The sequence below is a fragment of the Talpa occidentalis genome, unplaced genomic scaffold (assembly GCF_014898055.3).
Source record: "Talpa occidentalis isolate TD23 unplaced genomic scaffold, MPIMG_talOcc4v2.1 talOcc4.7, whole genome shotgun sequence".
NCBI classification, from domain to species: domain Eukaryota; kingdom Metazoa; phylum Chordata; class Mammalia; order Eulipotyphla; family Talpidae; genus Talpa; species Talpa occidentalis.
This window is the reverse complement of record NW_023605083.1, coordinates 66624489-66642519: the sequence shown is the minus strand read 5'-3', so window position 1 is coordinate 66642519 and position 18031 is coordinate 66624489. Positions and strand designations below refer to the sequence as shown.

Sequence of the window (18031 nt, the reverse complement as noted above, 5' to 3'; positions counted from 1 at the left end):
GGGGTCAGACCTGAGGACTCAGAGCCCAGGAAGGGCAGAAACCCAAACAGCTGGACTGGCGCTGTGTCTGCCTCTCCCTTGGACAGCAGGGGCCTTGCGCACGGCTCTCCCCAGCCCTGAGAACCCGATCTGGTTCTGCATTTTGAATTTCATCCAGCTGCTTTTGTCACCTCATCTATCAGAGATCCTAAGGAAAACAAACATTTCAAAGCTCGTGGTTGCCTTGAATATGCTTTTGCGGGTGTAAGTTTGTTATCGTAGCTCAGTGAATTAGTTCTGCTGTTAATGGGTCACTGAGCTGAGGGGTTCCTTTAAAAAAACAACAGTAAATCAATCGCCCTTTAGATCTGTACAAAGGGGAACAAAAAAAGATTTGGTTTATGGGGGTCTGGTAGCGAGTGGCAGCTCCTAGGCCCCTGAGAGACCGGCAAATTTCCAAACTCCTGTTATTGTTTATTTTCCATGTGCGTTGAGCTGGCCAAGGGAAGGTGCTACAGAAATGGGACGCAAGCAGGGCTGTGTGAGGGGACAGAGCACCGGATGTGAGCTGGAGGCTTGGCTGGGACTGGGAGCCCAGTGGGAATCTGCTTTTGAGGAAATACCCCGCACTCTGGGCTTGTTTAGAGATCTACACGTACAGCCTTGTTATGGTGCCGGGGGCGGGTTAGCCAGCCCTCAGGAAACCTCAGCTTCTGACTATATGAATCTAAAAGTGGAGAGGTCCCCAGGGGTCGTCAGCCGAAATGGAAAGCAGAAGACCCGCTGGGGATCATCTAATTGACTGGATTTTAGTAGGGAAATCCTCTCTCCAAATGCAACCTTGAGGCAAAAGCCCAACAGAAATAAGAAACAGTTGGAAGGGGGCATCCCTGATTCAAGGGGAGATGGGAATCGGGAGTTGCACCCACACAGAGGCTCAGGGCTGGCCCCCTAGGCATCTCTGAGGACCTGGGTGCAAAACCAGCCAGCCATTCACCTTCCCACTCCTGCATCATCTAGGTCTCTGCACAAGAATGTCTGACATAGAAAACACTTGTGACCTGGGGCAGATGACCGTCAGTGGTCCAGGCTGGACTTCTGCAAAGCGGGGAGAGCTCCTGCCCTACAGATGTTTGTGAGAATTAAATGCAATGGTGTGTAGCAAAGTCCTTTATGAACAAGTTTTCATTCAAGTAGAAATACTTCTATTGATAGGAATCAGTTTTGTTTAGTTGTTATGGGAGAATTTATTCACAGTCTCCTTCTCTCTCTTCCTCCCTCCTTTTCTTACTAACAAATGTGTGGTGCATCAGCCCTGTTTTAGGTTCTGGGAATAAAGTAATATATTACAGGCAATCTCTGCTTCACAGAACTTGCTTGTTCTAGTGGGGGAAATAGTCACCTGGATGTAATAATAATAATAGGATTTGACGTCAGGCTACCACGTGCAATTCTACAGTCCATGCCTTACATACGGCTCTTGGCTGGAGGGGCCAGTGGTGAGGGATGTGGCTGCCCTGGGAAGGCTTCTTCTCATTGCTGAAGATGCTATAAGCACTAGAAGTGAACTTGCCAGATGCTAAAAAGGAGTGCAGGGTATCTTAGAACTCAAAGAATGAGTTCCTAATACTGTTATAGCATGTAGATTTTTCCTGATAGGAGGTGGGGGGTAATAAGAGTAAAGGAGGGTGTAAGAATCTCACAATTAGGAAAACTCATCAACCACTGGCGTAGAAAAATACAGATGCAAAACTAGAAGGGGGCTTGGAGAGCAAGTCCAATGATTTCACTTCCTTGAGAAAAATGAGACCCGGAGATGGGATGGGATAGTCCCAAAGCCTGTAGGTGACCTAGTGGCAAAGCCAGACCTTCCACCCAGCTTTTCTGCTTCTGGTCATCACCAGCTTCCAAAAGTGTGTCTTTCTAAGGAGTTTTCAGATGTGACATTTTCCTTACGCCCCAGAGGTTCTCACAGAAGGAATATTATATTGATTATCTGGGATGAGGAATTGTTGGGGTGGAAGCAACTTAGGAAAGGTAAGCGGCTTGCTCCTGGCTCCTTGGAGCCAGGCCTGGACCCATGTCCGACATCCTGTCCCATGACCCTACCTGCGTAGCTCATGAAGTTGTTATAAGGAGTGTTAAAGAAGCTGTGGAAGCCGCAGGTGTCATTCCCTGGCCCTGGGTCACCGCAGAGTTTGTGTTTGGGGGCTGGGTTGGTGTCACTGCAGAGGTCTCCAGTCTCGAAGGAGGGCTCCGTCTCCATGCAGGGGTCACTGCAAGACTGGATTTCTGAGATGCCCCGGAAGATGTGGTATAGGCCCAGACTGTGCCCGATCTCATGGATCATGGTGTGGGTATGGCCAGGAATGCCATAGAAGGATGGGTTCAAGACAATGCCACCTGCCAGGGGAGAAACAGAGCATTAGCCGAGCTTGGCACAGTGCTTCGTGGAGCCAGAATTCACAAGTCCATCAAGGTGCTGCCTAAAACACCCCAGGCTTCTCCACCCTAAGACCTCACGGCACTGAGATCTCTTAGGACTGGTGATATGAGTCACCAATAGAGTAGGAAGGAGTCTCAAAAGTCATTTTGTGCAATTCCTTGATTTTTCTTTCTTTTTTTAAAAAAGATTTATTTATTTATGCATACAAGAGCTGGGGTCAGCTGGGGCAGTGAGAGGATTCACCAGAGACAGAGAAGGGGACAGAACAGGCAGATTGACCAAAGTACACTGCTGAGGGGAGTAGCGAGTGAGTCAGGAGAGGTCTGCTGAGCCATGTGGGTTGTTCCCTGGCTGGCCAGGAATCGAACTTGTGCTGCAGTGGCTGCAGATAGCTTCATAGGTTGCTTCTTAACACTTGCACCACTAGTGAGGCTCCTCCCTTGATTTTTCAGATGAAAATACCAATTCCTAAAGAAGTGGACAACTTATCCAAAGTGATTTCAAAAGAAGCAACATGATCAGAATTTCAAGAGCTTCGGTTTCTAGGCTGGTAAACATTTCTACTGCAACCTTTTCCCTAAATAGCAAGGCATGCCCTGATTTACAAACATTCTACACACTCTTGTCGAAATAATGTCCTCATGGCCAGACACCTGGGTTCCAGTTTGTGCTTTGGCTTCGATAGCTCTCTGACTTTAAGCAAGTCAATTCCTGTTTCTTCATCTCTGTACTCTATGACTGTGAACATTCCTGAAAGCCAGTGTAGTTCTAGCAGTTATAACCATTTTAACAGTGATAATAATAGCCAGTGTTTCTTGAGCATTTATTATGTGCCCTTTCCTTGCACCCTTGCTAAGTGTTCTATGGATCTAGTCACTCTTAGATCACAGTCCAGTGAGAGGGGCACAGATTTAGAAAAGTGAAGTAAGTGGCCTATGATCAAAAGGCAGTATGTGCATACTGGAACTTGAACCCAAGATCCTTGGGTCCCTAAGCCAGTGCTCTTAAGCTTAGTGCTATCACTTATGCTACACCAGGGCCTGGAATTGGGCATCTCATTAAAGGTAGCCTGAGTATCTGTTGAATGCTGACTCAAGCCAAGATGTTTTGTGAGGTCTAATTGTGTGTGTGAAGCTGGTACAGCACCTCCCATGAGAGGGTGTCTTTCTTATTAGGCACTTACTGCTTCAAGTGTGGTCTGAGAACACACAGTGTGAGCATCACCCTTAGGTTATCAGAGTCTCAGGCCCCACCCAAGACTGACAGAATCAGAAAATGTGTTTTCACAAGAGCAAGAGACTACGGCGACTTGTCTGTGTGCTCTACTCAAGAAGCAATGTTTTGCCTCCTGGGTCTTAGAAGATCAAATAGCACTTAACTTGGGGAGACAGCGGGACTGGACCCCAGCAGAATTGGATGCTAGCATTGCTCAAGATCCTTTGAGACACTGGAGAAATACTCATTTGAGACATTGGAGGCTAGCAGAGAGACATCTAAGTTTTAAAGTCCAAAAGGATTTCAGAAATGATTCAGACCTAAGTACCCTGCAAGTGGCAACTTTAAGGGCGAAGTGGAGGCCTGAAGAAGAATGGAGAGGAGGAAGAGTCTTGGTGGTGTGTACTGGCAAGCCTGGAGCAGGCACTGGGGCTTGGGGTGGGGGTTTATCTTGAACTGAACTGCTTAGGGCAAAGCTTGCTCAGTCATGGAGCCCACAGAGTCTCTTAATTCTGACCTGCTCAGCCTTCCAGAACACAGATAAAGATGTATGAGAGGGAGTGGTGTGTGTGTGTATGTGTGTGTGTGTGTGTGTGTGTGTGTGTGTGTGTGTGTGTGTGTGTAGGGGAAGGCAGAAACAAGGAGAATTGAGACAGGAAATCTCTCTCAATTATTTTCTGTCAATCATAATATGAAACATAATCCCCTTCCCACCCAAGGCTTTTTTTTCCAGGTGTAACAGCAGGTAAGAAAAGTCATGTGTGCGCGTGCGCGTGTATGTGTATGTGTGTATTCTGACTATACATATATATATATACACACACACATATATATATAGGGTTTGAGTTGGGTTTGAGTTACATCTCTAGGATGGTGGCAGCGGAGAGGCCAACTGAGGTCAGAATTCACAAGAATAGGACTGTACTCCTATTCTTCTTTATGCTGGCTGTGTAATCTTAGGAAAATGACTTTGCATCTCTGGTGAGCTGTCACATAAACAGCTACAAGAGAATTGATGACTCTCTGGCTCTCCGTGGAGCTTTAACATTGAAATAACAGAGGGGCAGGACCCCACGGGTAATCCAGGGATAATGATAGTATTGCAGAAAACACCAGGCCAGCCCTGCTTATTTTACCTCATCCACTCCCAATTCACCCCTTTCCACAGAGCAACAGCACAGAGCCCCCGAGTCCTGTTTCATTGCTTCTCTTAAAAGTGAAATAGCTGCAGCCTGACATCATCCTGAAATACTATAACATGCTATGGATTTATAGCTTTCCGTATTCCTGGTCCTGAGCCAGTTTCTGAAATTCATGGAATTATCAGGAGTATTTTTCTTTAACTTTAGAAACTTACTGCTCACCCTTCTCAGACTCTGATCATGGTGCTTTTGCTTGTTTTACCAGTAAGACACAATTTCAGGACTGAGAAGGGGCTGTGGGGCCTAACATTAAAAATCTGGGGAAAATGAGGCATGGGGCAGGAAAGAGACTTGCCTAAGGCCATTCTGCTAAGTTAAGTCACAGCTAAACTCAACCATATATACTGTCTCATCACAGAAGACACATAATAGCTAAGCACTGATCTTCAAGTTTGCTTAAGGGGCACAGCATCTTCAATCTAATCCCTGTCTGCCTACTTGTCTGTCTATCCAACATCTATCTCAGGTCTTCTAACATCTATCTCAGGTTTTCTTGATTTCATCATTATTCACATTTTGAACTGTTTAACTTTTTTATGGGCATTGTAGGAGATTTAGCAGCATCGCTGGTCTCTCTACACACCAGATGCCAGTAACATCCCCCTATTCGTAACAACCCAAACTATCTCTAGAATGTCTCCTTCATGCATAGAATCCACCCAGTTGAGAACTACCTGATATTTATTTTTGTATCTACCTCTAATTACACAGCCACACATGTGCCCACACATCCACAAATTGGTTTCATTCTCCTAAAAACAACTGGGAAAAAAGACCTACCTGGAGCAACTAAGTACAGAGTTTGATTCTGTACAACTTCACCATTTCAAGTTGTAGTGCCCCTTATCAACAGATACTGTAGCTACAGTACACCTGCTGGAGACTACTGTATCTGGGAGATCCAGGCGGGAGCTGGGGAGAACACCCAGCACTGTCACTGATGAACCCTACCATTCTCACAAGAGGCTCACTGGGTCATCAGTGTTCACCCTAACAGATAATGGGGACACACCACTCAGGGAAAAGTGGCTACATAAACTGCAGGGCCCTCACTCAATGGAATATTATATAGCCAAAAATTTTTCACCATTAGAGAGATGAAAATAACCCAGAGAGATGAGTTTTACTTGTGATGTTAGGAGGTAAAAGTTGGATGGGATGTAGTTATGAAGACTACCTCAACATGGAAAATGTAGATGACATCATATTACATGAAAAAGGAACATGAAATTGCTATGCTGTGATTTCAGATATGTGCAAGTTAAAAATGCATGTCTACATATAGACGTGTACTGGAAAAGAGCATGGAAAAATCAAAATGAAAGGACTACAATGTTTGCTTACAGGGCCTGGTTCAGAAACCATTGTCATTTCTGACTTTTGGAGATTGGTTTGTATAAACACAAGTCTTGTTTATCGACATGCATAATTTGAATGTAAAGAGTTCCTGGTGCTGGTGGTGGGTGGAATACGGAGGAACAAGCAGTTCTTGCAAACTCACTTTCTCTTGACTCTTTGGTGTCTTTCAAGCCAACCCATGACTGACTGTGCCAGCACAATGTGGTTGCCAGGCTAGGAAGATATTTGCATGAACAAGATGCAGGGGATATAAGGAGAAAGTAATCAATAGACAGAACTGGAGACTTGCACTTCAAATATGGCTCTGTCATTGATGTGTGGGTGTGATCACAGATAAGACCCATTCCCTCTCTGGATCTCAACTTCCCTATTAATCAAACAGGGTACCAATATTGTGTTGTTTTCTTCAAAGCATTACTTGGTGGTTAATAGGCGATAAGGAATGTTAGAGTTTTGTGCATCAAAGTGATAAGCAAATGGATTGTTGACCATCACCACCTCTACCACCATTGTCACAATCACTGTCATCATCCTTGCTACTACTAAATTTATTCCTGTACAAATCCATTTTCCTCCTGAAGGTGTTTCCAACTCTTACCCAAGTGCATTAGGGCCTCCTTGTCCCAAGGCCACGTTGCTACTCCAGCCAATTCCTCTTCCGAGGAGTTTGCGAAGAAGATATTGAGATGTGTTGATCCATCCAGTCTTAGAATGTTCTTCAGTTCGTTAACATCCAAATATGCTCTGCAATAAAAAAAGAGAAAGCTTACGGTCATCATCATCCCAAAAGAGATTGAAGTAACAGGCACTTCCATTGAATTAAGAGCTACAATGTGCCAGGCACTTTAGTAAGCATTTTATAAACATCACCTCATTGACTTCCTCCAATAATATCCTAAGATAAGTGAGACAATCCCATTTCACGGATAAGAAAGTCCTTGTGAGTTTAAGAGACTTGCCAAGGTTGCTCATCCTACAAATTGCAAAGTTCAGTTTAGAACCTAAATTTTTCTAGTCAACATCTGTGACTCAAAGGATGCTGCAATATTGACTGATGACAGGATCGTTCATGTGGGTATAGATCAAGAGACAAAGTATTCTCATTCTCATTTTGGCATCTTGCCTTCTTTGCTCATTTACAATGCATCTTGGGCCATTTATTTATTAGATACAGAGCAGCATGAGGAGGCCTGCTTTGCATCTCTATACCAACCTTTCAAGGGGTTTTTATTTCTTTGCAAGAGAAGCAGCATGTGGTTCAATGCTATTATACAGGTTGCCCAAAGTTACTGAACTGTGTTTCAAATCCAATCTTGTCTAGCCTGGACACCAATAATTTTTTTCACTGGGGTATCACATTGTCTCCCAAAGATGAGTCTGCATTCTGTTAGCCTCTATTTCTCTATCTGCACAATAGATAACCAAGGGATATTGCACTTGAAGCAGCTGTCATTGTAGACTGACATATTCAGGAAGTGAATTAGCGTCCCAGGCTACAATGGTGAGCTCTTTTTTTAAAAAAAAAAAAATTTTTTTTAAAGATTTATTTATTTATACAAGAACTGGGGCACAGGCCAGAGGCACATGAGGATGAGAGAATTCACCAGAGACAGAGCAGAACAGGCAGACGAACCAAAACACACTGCTGAGGGGAGCAGCGGGCAAGATAGGAGAGGTCTGCCATGCCATGTGGGTATCTCCCTGGCAGGTCAGGAATCGAACCTGTGCTCCAGAGGCTGTGGACAGCTTCACAGTGCTGGCACTCAACCTGCTCCACTACCGGGGAGGCCCTACAATGGTGAACTCTTTAATAAGTGCAATAAATACATGATGCAGAGAGGAAGACAGGGTCTTTGGAAAGAGACTGGCATATCCTATGTGCCCCATAAACAAGAATCCTTCCCTTGGGAAGGGTAACTCTCATCAGAATAGAAACACTAAATAATGCTTTGGATCACCAATAGGCATATTATTCAACAGTTCATTCTCGAAATACAGAGAAGCCTCTTGCTCCTCTCTCAGGCTTATTTCAGGCCCCATTTAAGTCTGCCATCATGTACCTTAGGGATCCTTGTGAAAAACTAATAGTCATTTCTTGAGTAAGGTTGGAAATGAATCAATGGATAAATTAATAAAAACATAAATAAGCCAGTAGGCAGCTTCAAATAATATGTGAGATAAAGGCTATGAACAATTATATTTAATGTTTGTTGGGCCTTTCTATGTGGTCTGACTTTACATGGATTAGCTCCTTTAATCTTCTTAATAACACTGAGATGGATAGTACTATTATCCCCATTTTCCAGAGGAGGAAACAAAGGTTTAAAGAAGCTTCAGACCTTGCTAAGGTCACCCAGTTAGTTGACAGAGTTTTCCTTTTACATAAAGCTGAATATACAGGGGGTCTGGCATGGAGCCTGGGCACTAGATCATATAATCATGACTCCTTTCTCTTTCCTTCCTGGAATCTCAGATGGGCCTCCTCATACGGAGTCAAGCCCAAGCCCCCCTGCATTTCCTGCAAACTCCTGCCCCCATCTTCAGGCCCCTATTTGCTCTCTTGAAGTTCCCCCTGTGCACTGGCAGTACCCACCGTGAGGCCTCTATGCATGCTGTTTCCGTTGTCAGGGACTCAGCTCCCCGTTTTGTCTCTGATGAACAAATCCAAGTCCATTCTGACACTACTCTTCCAGGATGACTCCCCTGACTCCCACCTCACCTTCACCCCCTTTGCCATTCCTTTGCTTGTCTACCTCCTAAGAATAGGTACTCTGATAACATCCCACCTCATTGCTTCACTTTCTATGTCTACCAGTCTTTGTGGGGCTGGGAATGTGCCTTATTCATCACTGTTTATCCAGTTCTCAGCACAGGGCTGGATACCTGGCAAATGCTCAGTAGATGCTGATGGGGTTGAGTTTATACTGGGAAAGAGAAAAGCTGAAATACATAGGTCCTGGTCTCAGTTTCCTGATCAATATGCTGAGATCTGTCCCAGCTGCCTGGGACTTCCCAGAACATTGCTATGAGTCACACATCTAAGACCTGATGGCAAGAGGGTAAGTCTTGAGACCAGCAGCCCTCTTGGCTACCTACAACATCACTGTCTCAGACTCATGAAACCCAATGTTCATGTGACCATAATTTGTATGGTTTTTCAAAAAAAAAAAAAAAAACAAAAAACAAACAAACAAACAAACAAACAAGCAAACAACAAAAAAAAAAAAACAAGGCTAACAGGAGCCAGAGATGCAGGTAGGGCCTAAACAGGTTACATCTATGACTGAGTTGAACTGACTAAATCCAAGGAAGATCATACAAGGTAAGGTATTGACCCCAGATCATGCTGCTGTGCCTTCTCTGTGTCAGATCCCTTCTTTAGCCCCTTGCATTGGAAGTCCCACAGGGCATTCAAATGAGTCTTCACAGTGATCAGAACAGGAAAGAGGAACGAACAAGGCAACATTTATTAAGCACTTGATGTATAGCTATCCCCGTGCTCGTGGAACAGTAGTCCATCTCTGCGCAGTATTTGAAATCATGTGGCCAAGTGGCAAGATGGCTCCTTCTCATGTCAGAGTCCTGAATTCAGACTCTGAATTCATCTCTTTCACCTGAAGTGTGGGCCACTCTGGGGCAATGTACTTAACTTCCTGTGTCCTAGTTTTCCCTAAACACAAAACAAGGATGATAATAGACCCTACCTCGTAGAGCTCAAAGGATTTGGTCATTAATAATGGAAGTGTAAAAGACTTCAAATAACTCCTGGCATGTGGAAAACCTCAATAAATGTTGAGCTAAGGAGCAGATTCAGAGATCACATGAATAGTGACAAAGCCAAGTGAAAATTTAGAAGAAACCAACTCTTCCTATTTCCAAGCTCACCCAGGACCATGGTATAAAGGGAAACAAAGTGAGGGAGGAGAATGAAAACACATAAAAGCTGAAATTTTCTTGGATCAGCCTTTTTCATATTGTTCATTATTTTCTAATTCACTTGTCCATTTGTATCAAGTGTTCTCTCAGGCAGAAAACACAAATGTCACCTCTTTACCCCTTTGCTCTAGGCTGAGAAAGCTTCATGAGTGGAAGAGAAGGGGTGGAGTAGGGGCAAAGAAGACATTTTAATTGGTTGTTTATTCAGTGGTAGTTGAAGAAGCCAATCTTTTTAGGGGGTGGTATTCAATCTGGCCCAAGGCAGAGATGTGTGATGCTGGAGTCACTCCCTGTTTGTAGGTGAATTTCCCCCCACACACACTTTGGGGAGCTTTCCTTTCCTCAAAGAGGAAGAATCTATGGCAGCAATTCATAGCCCAGGCCCCACTTGTCTCTCTTCTCTCCACCTCTTTTTTGGGGGCCCACCCAAAGAAAAGCAGCTCTGTGGCTAAATGTTTTCTTTCTGATGACTGAAGTTTTTCCACTAATACAGAGCCAAGCTGGGTGTCTTCCAAAAGGATTAGAAGAAAATCTTGGAGAGAGGAATTCATGTAGGTATCTATCTCCCTCCCCTTACCTCTCCTTAAGATACTGTTTCTCTCCTGTCAAAGGGTAGAGAAGAAAGCATAGAAGATCAAACTTAGAATCATAGAGTGCACGGAAACTGATGTTGAGAGAAGGAAAAGGACTTGACCAAGACCACTGGGCTTTCCATTTTCTAACTGTGGAAAGGTTGAGCCCATGTTTCCATTATAAAGTATTCATATTTAATTAAAAAAATCAATACCTCAAAGAAAGCAATCCAAATCCATCCATATTCAAAACTCATCCTACTACTCAGAGTTGAAGAGACAGACCTATGTCATAGTTACATTGCTTTTCCTCTCCAAGTGTCTGCCCACAGGGATGCTATAGGATGGAATGAGACAGCTAACCCAGGCCCGACACGTACTCCACATAATCTTTCCATATTCTATCTTCTATTCTCTTCCGCTGGGGAGAAACCTAAACGGATAGCTCACTCTGGGTGATGTCCTTAGTCTCGGTTTTCAGCATCTTTATTTCTTGCCCTCCACCTAACTCTCTTAATTCAACCTCAACCACTCAAGTCAAGTCATCCTGGTTTCTGATCCTGAGAACCTCTGATTTTCCCTTATTATGGCTATCCCCTAAGCAAGTCTGTTAAGTTTCCTTCCTCTGCCTCATAACCTCTTCCTGAATATCTTTTAAAACCTTATCCTGGGCTTCCCTGGTAGTGTAGGGGTTAAGTCTCAGCACTATCAATTCTATGGCCTGAGTTCAATCCCTGACCAGGGAGCTGACCTCCATGGCGCAGCAGAACTCTCCTGACTTACCCACTGCTCCCCTCAGCATATATTTCAGTAAATCCTCCTGCTCTGTTCGCTGCTCTGTCTCTGGTGAATCCTTTCACCACTACACCTCTGGCCTACACCCCAGTTCTTCTACATAAAAATATTTAAAAACAACACCTCACTCTGCTAGCTCACATGTGAGGTACTCCATGTCTCTGCTCCTGGCCACCCAGAGAGATGGGATGTTGACATGCACCTCTGAGGGGCACTGGGGGGAAAGAAGCAATGCAGAGAAAGTGCCTGGAATAGCACCTGGCATGGAGAAGGCATGTGCTGGTTGGACAGGCTATTCTTCTGTCGTGATGGATTACTACACAATATTAGTCACAAGGAAGTCATGGTCATCACTTCTAGCTGTGATGACTCCTTCCTCCTCCAAGTCCCCACTTGTGATTTTGTATTTATCACCCTGCTTTGTGGCAGCTCCATGGTGTAAGCACTTGTCTTCCCCATCAAGCTGTGTGTTTCAAGCAGGTGCAGCCCAAGTCTTTACCATCCCTGTGATGTCATCCCTAAACGTTTCCTTCAAGAGTAAGAGTTACCATGGACTGGAAGCGTGTGAGCACCCCTCTCTTAAACTGCACAACAGGAGGAGGCAGTCTAGGGCCTGGGAAGTGAAATGACTTGTCTGAGGTGTTGAGGAAAGGGCATAGGAGGACCTGGCAATAAATCTGTGCTCCAGCCTGTGTGTGCATGGCAGCGCTTTTGTTTCTAATGAGTCCAGTCATCTCTTCTGTTGGGTGGACGCAGTTCCCCTGCAGGGGTGCCTGGCACACCAGGTTGAGCATGTGGGAGATGCTGTCCCCACCTCCACAGGCTGGACATCCCTGCGCAGAACCTGTAGGGCCTGCATTTCTGGGCTAGCCCTACTTCCCTGCTGCCTGATCTGCAGCTCAGAGCCCCTATATGTTTAGTGAACTTGTCAACTAGACTAGAGTATTCCAAATTATGTCTTTAGGAGGCTAAATGCACAAGAAGCAGAGACGGAGTTAAAGGGAAAGAGCTTCAGAGTCAAATGGGTGTAGGACCTGATCTGTTAAGCAACCACAAATACAGATATTTTTTAATTGCAGGAATTTTCACAGCCTTTAATATGCAAAACAGGAGTTCGACAGATGACCATAATCCTTTCATTCCTTCCCTGCCCCACCTCTGCCTTTGCCAAAAACCAAGTAACAGCATAACCAATAGAGTTTGGGAAATGTTGGGCTAAATTGGCAAATCTCTTAGATCCTTTCCCCAGCTGCCTTTCAAGAGAGGTGTTTCAGTGTCTTTTTTCTTCCCACAGAGCCCATGCACCTGGATCCAACTGTGAAGGTTGCAGGTCCCTGGAATGTCTGTTTCGGGGTGCCAAGGCACCCAGACTTTACCCCTCTGCCAGAAGTGCATTTCAAAGCTATGAGAGCAATTCTGGAGGGAGATCAAAGCTCTCTTAACTCAACTGTCATTAGAATATTTTCTTTATGCATCTCACTTGCTGGTGAGTGCCAACAACATATTTCCTAAATGCACTGGTCTGAGATGGTACAAGTCTGTAATAATCTCAATGAGAGGGCTGTCAGGGCCTGTTTTATTGAGCGAGAAGCAAAAGGAAACTACATTCAAAATACAGAACAACAATAACAACAAATCTCTTAAATGCAATCATGGATCACGCCTTTCTATCCTACTCTGGAAGCACAATCTACCTACCTTCCTGCTTTAAAAATGACTGGCCAGAGGCTCAGCTCAGGGACCCTAGATCAAGACAGGCTGGTCTCAAGTTCTAGTCGCACTCACAGCAAATTGCAGAAATGACAGCCAAGGAGAGCCTGGAGAAGTGTCACTCCTAAGTCCTGCTCCCTGGGCTCTGGAGTTTGCAGAGGGTTTGTGGGCCTGGTGCTGGTCATGTGCCAGCACCCTCAGTTTTAGGAGGGTTCACATGGAAGCGTCATTTCTGAGCTAGCAGTAGGTGAGAAAGCTCTTTCGGGTTATTACAGGGGACTATGGAGAAAAGCACATCAGAAGAGAGACACGCTGGTGTTCAGATCTCCCCATTCCTGCCAAGCAATCCTGTGACCTTGGAAAAGTGACTCAGTCTTTGTACCTCAATTTCTCATCTTTAAATTGGGGCTATAAAATTTGACCTAAGAAAAGGAATCAAGCTCACTCTTATTTTGTCTTACAGGGTATGGTTGAACTACACTTACCAGCATAGAAAGCAGGAGCAAGGGCACTTCAGCTTTCTAAGGAAAAGGTTCTCACCCACATTTCTGGAGCCCAGAGATCTTAAGAAGTGGCTCAGAGTTCAGTGGAAGGTGATGGGGGTGTGGTTCCCTACATCTAGCAACTTCCATCCTAAGGAGTACCCACTCTACCTACTCTGCAAGTTAGGCTCCTGTAAGATTTGGTTTAAGAACAAACTTTAATAAAATGTTTGAAAACCACCATCACTAATATATATATAGCAGAAAAAGTTATATATATATATATATATAGAGAGAGAGAGAGAGAGAGAGAGATAGACATATAGATAGATAGATAGATAGATAGATAGATAGATAGATAGATAGATAGATATAGATATAAAACTTCAAGGAGGTGGCATATCAGAACGTACCCAGAGGAGCGCGCAAGTCATGGAAAGGTGCAAAATGCATCAGTTCTCTTTGGACCTTGCCCGTGGTGGAGCTGCAGGAACCTGAACTTGGCCCCCGGTGCCTGCTGCATTTCCCTCCCTTCAGCCAGTCCTGATTCCCTTTCTGGACTAACTGTGTTTACCGTCCTCACAGGTGGTTGCCCTGTTTCCACAACTCCAGAGAACTACAAGAGCAAGTCCTGTGACACTGCCCACTTCCAGATTCTGACTGCAGCCTGTCCTTCCCAGGGAGCATCTCAAGTCCGTGAACCACTTACTCTACTTTCCGAACACACCAGACCATTTGAAAGTGATTATCAAATATAAAGATCAAAGCCACTCCAGGCAAGTCATTAAAGCAAGATAAACCTCAGAATGTTTATTGCATCCATATCCTTGTTCCAAATAATAAGCTTTCTCTGAGCTGTGACCAGTTCTAAAACCTGGATTTTGTACTTTATCCCAGGGTCCTAACAATTTGGACTTATATTTCCTGCTTAGTTCCATCATTATAAATACGAAAATCTGAGTCTCTTGTCTATGAGAAAAGCCCCCCCGCCCCAAAAAAAAAGTACTTGGATAGTTTATTAAATTCTCAGAATCCTGAATAATTTATTTTCCAAGTCACAGCTTTTGTACTAAAGCTGGGTACACAGTAAGAAAAATGTAACAGCACCAATCACTGATCAACAGAAAAATTGATTATTCTTTCATTTGTTTATTGAATCAGACATTCATTCTGACCTCCCTCTCCAACTGCCCCCGCCGCCTTCAATCTTTCCTTAACAACCTACCTCCCTATATATCATTCACTCAGCCTTTCCCTCTTTCATCCCCAACATTTATTGAGATTCTATCATAGATCATGCTTTATGCTAGAAACTATACCTACAAATACGAAAGAGAAACTTTACATTATCAAAAAGCTAGGAGTTTTATGAAGGAAGCAAGACAAATTATCAGATGATCACAACACAATGTGATAATACTAATAAAACCTACCATTTTGGGGAGTTTGGGGGAGTTTATTACATACTGGCACAGCTGAAGTAATTTTTATAGTATCTCTTTGAAGCTTTACAAAATCCTTATGTGTTAAGTATGAGTATCCCCTATTTACTGGGGAGGAATCAGGGCTGCATGAGGTGGCACTACTCCAAAATTCCCTCTCCCGGGGGTGAGGTGTCAGAGGCAGGACAGGGACCCCAGCTTGAGGGGGACAATAGATAGAACAGACCCTTCACCACCTCTCTCAGCTTTATCTTAGGATATCTGAGTGCTGAATGGGATGGAGCACAGAGCAATGAGAATTGCCCAGATGAACGTAAGATCGCTTTGAGATTGTCACGTGAAAAATAAACCTTGGTTGGCTGTTGGACCAAGTGTGGGGATTAGGGGAAAAGATGGAAGCTGCAGAACGCGGATGGTTCTGAAGGAGCATGGGGAAAGTGAGTCCTTGCAGAAGCTCAGGTGTGGTGGGAAGGCTGGGATGCAGGGCAACCTCACAAGGGGAGGCTGGAAGGCCAGCAACGGCCACACCAGGAAGGACCTTGTACCTTGTACCCAAGTTATAGAGAATGGAGAGTGGCCTGAAAGCTCTAAGTCAACCCTGGCAGGTTTTATGGCAACAAATAAGAAAATCTGGTTGTTAATTTTCAAAGAACTTCCTTTTCTAGAGGAAAGTGGAAGATGGACTAGAGGAGAGAGGAAGTGAAGAAGTCGCTGGCAGCACATGCAGGAAGAAGCAGCTACAGAGAGACCGAAGGAGAGGTACAATCGCACAGGAGCAAGTGATGCCAACGGGTGTGGGAGGGAGGGGGTGCCACGATGGGTGTGGGTGCTCACTTGGTCTATGGGAGTATGTCTCCTGTATCACTCTTGGGTTTTATATGTCCGTGCTCCCCTTAGCGCTGTCCTAAACTCTAGGTTCAGCTGATTTGTGTCTCTGAGGCTGTGCCCTCTGTGAAGTCATGGGGGAAGGCCAATCCCTGGAATGTCACTCACCTGTTGCTCTCTTCTGCATAGGGTCGTAGTGAGAGCAGAGAGAGTGGGATCTAGAATCCTGAGGATTTGGATGAGGGGAAAGGAAGGTACTGATTCAGAGAGGTGAAGTGGGCTAGCGGAAAGATTCATGAGATCATATGAAAACATTGAGGTGAAAGAAAAATTTTTAATTTTAATGAATAAAGTATTCAAAAGGTGAACCTCCCACCATTGATGGAGGGCTGATACGATATGATAGAAATGATACTGATTAGTACTCCAAAAGAAAAAAAAAATAATCTCAGGCTGAAGGACACTACTTTAAAATGAAGACTTTTTCTTGGAACTACTCAGCTCCTATTTTTCTCAGTTTTCTCTTTGAAAATGGTTTTAGCGACTGCCAGGGTGGAAGGCAAAGTGTCAGAACACCTGGTTCCTGGCAGGCTCAGCTAGTTGGTTAACATGACTCATCCTTCGGGACTCAGAAGCCACTCTGACCCTTATGAGTCAAGTACCCACCCTCTGTGCTCCCTCAGCACCTGTAATGACACTACCCACATAACTACTTCTCTTCCAGAGGGAAATTCCATGAGGGCAGAACCGTACCTGCCTTGTGAAATGTACATTATGGAACTCCCCTCCACACACACACACACACACACACACACACACACACACACACACACACCCCTAGCACTCTGCCTGCACTTATTAGGTGTGCACATGCACACACCACTGTCAAATGGTCCCTTATCCCTAATCTGTTTCCGGTGTTCTACAATCTCTGCTTTGATAGTCCCAAGGACTCAGTGCTTAACTAATTTTCAGGATAGACGTTAAGCATAAAGAATTCCTTGAAAAGCAGGAGGGGTAATGCTTCAAGCATGATGGTGTGTCCAGAGGCACCAGAACAGTAACATGACTCTCTCACGTCAAACTTTTCTTTTCACAACAGAAGCATGCAATTCCAGGGCCCACAGCTATCCCTTCCCACCTCCTCACTTTCTTCTTTGAGAATCAAAACCACAATTGATAAATAATACAATTGACCACATGGAGTAGAGCACACACAACTCACAGACAGCCCTGTGGTTTGTCTTATACTTGGAACACAATTAAATAAAGACAAATCATTTTTATTTTATAAGTTGAAGCAGCCACAATGTTCTAGGTAGACTGTGCAGTTTGGTGCTAACAGTTAGCCACGCAAAACACATAACCAAGCAATATTATGCTTGGGACGGATAAGGTAAGAATCACATCGTCAAATGTGTCAATATGGCAACTTCTGGATTTTTGTCTGGCCCCATAAAAATAAATAAAATCCACCGAGCTTCCAGCAAATAACAAACTTATATAAAGTTAGAACTACACAGTTTTTACAGTAGCTGTAAATATTGCTGGATGACCTTGAACAAGTCTAGAAACTTATCTAAATTTGGGTTTTTCATCAGGTTAAAAAAGAGCTGGCTCTCAAAGGGTCATGTGACAAGCTAACAGTTCGAGTATGGAGAAATAACGCTGGAAACCATGACATTGTATGTGAGATTCTCAAAAGCAGAATTAAATTCAAATTGATTTTTGGAAAGAGGATGCCACATTTGGGGCCCGAGGGAAGATAAAATAGCAGACATGCAGACTGCCCAAGGTGGTGTACCTCCATTAGTCTGCTGCTGGGGTTGAGTAATGTGAGTAGGAGTCTTTCAACTGGTCATAGAGTAAAATTATTCCTTCCCTGCCACTCTGAATACATCACACTCAATTAGATAAAGGGGCTGGTAAATACGGGGAAGGTGGGGACTCTCTCCTATTTCCCTGAATGCCTCCTGGGATTAATACATGACATTATCTCACCCTTATTAAGTCCCCTACCCCACACACACACATTAGTACTCTAGCCCTGGTCTCACAAGCCTGGGAC

The 18031-nt window shown here is 44.3% G+C and overlaps 1 protein-coding gene across 1 annotated transcript in view; it reads right to left on the bottom strand.

Annotated features, from left to right (window-relative positions):
• Window positions 1-18031, bottom strand: part of PAPPA (pappalysin 1) — a 237142-nt gene that overhangs the window by 179332 nt on the left and 39779 nt on the right. The window contains exons 3-4 of the mRNA XM_037491904.2: window positions 6800-6945; window positions 2089-2382 (exon numbers count right to left, since the gene is read on the bottom strand). Of these exons, the coding sequence (XP_037347801.1) occupies window positions 2089-2382; window positions 6800-6945 (440 nt within the window). The remainder of the gene's footprint in view (window positions 1-2088; window positions 2383-6799; window positions 6946-18031) is intronic.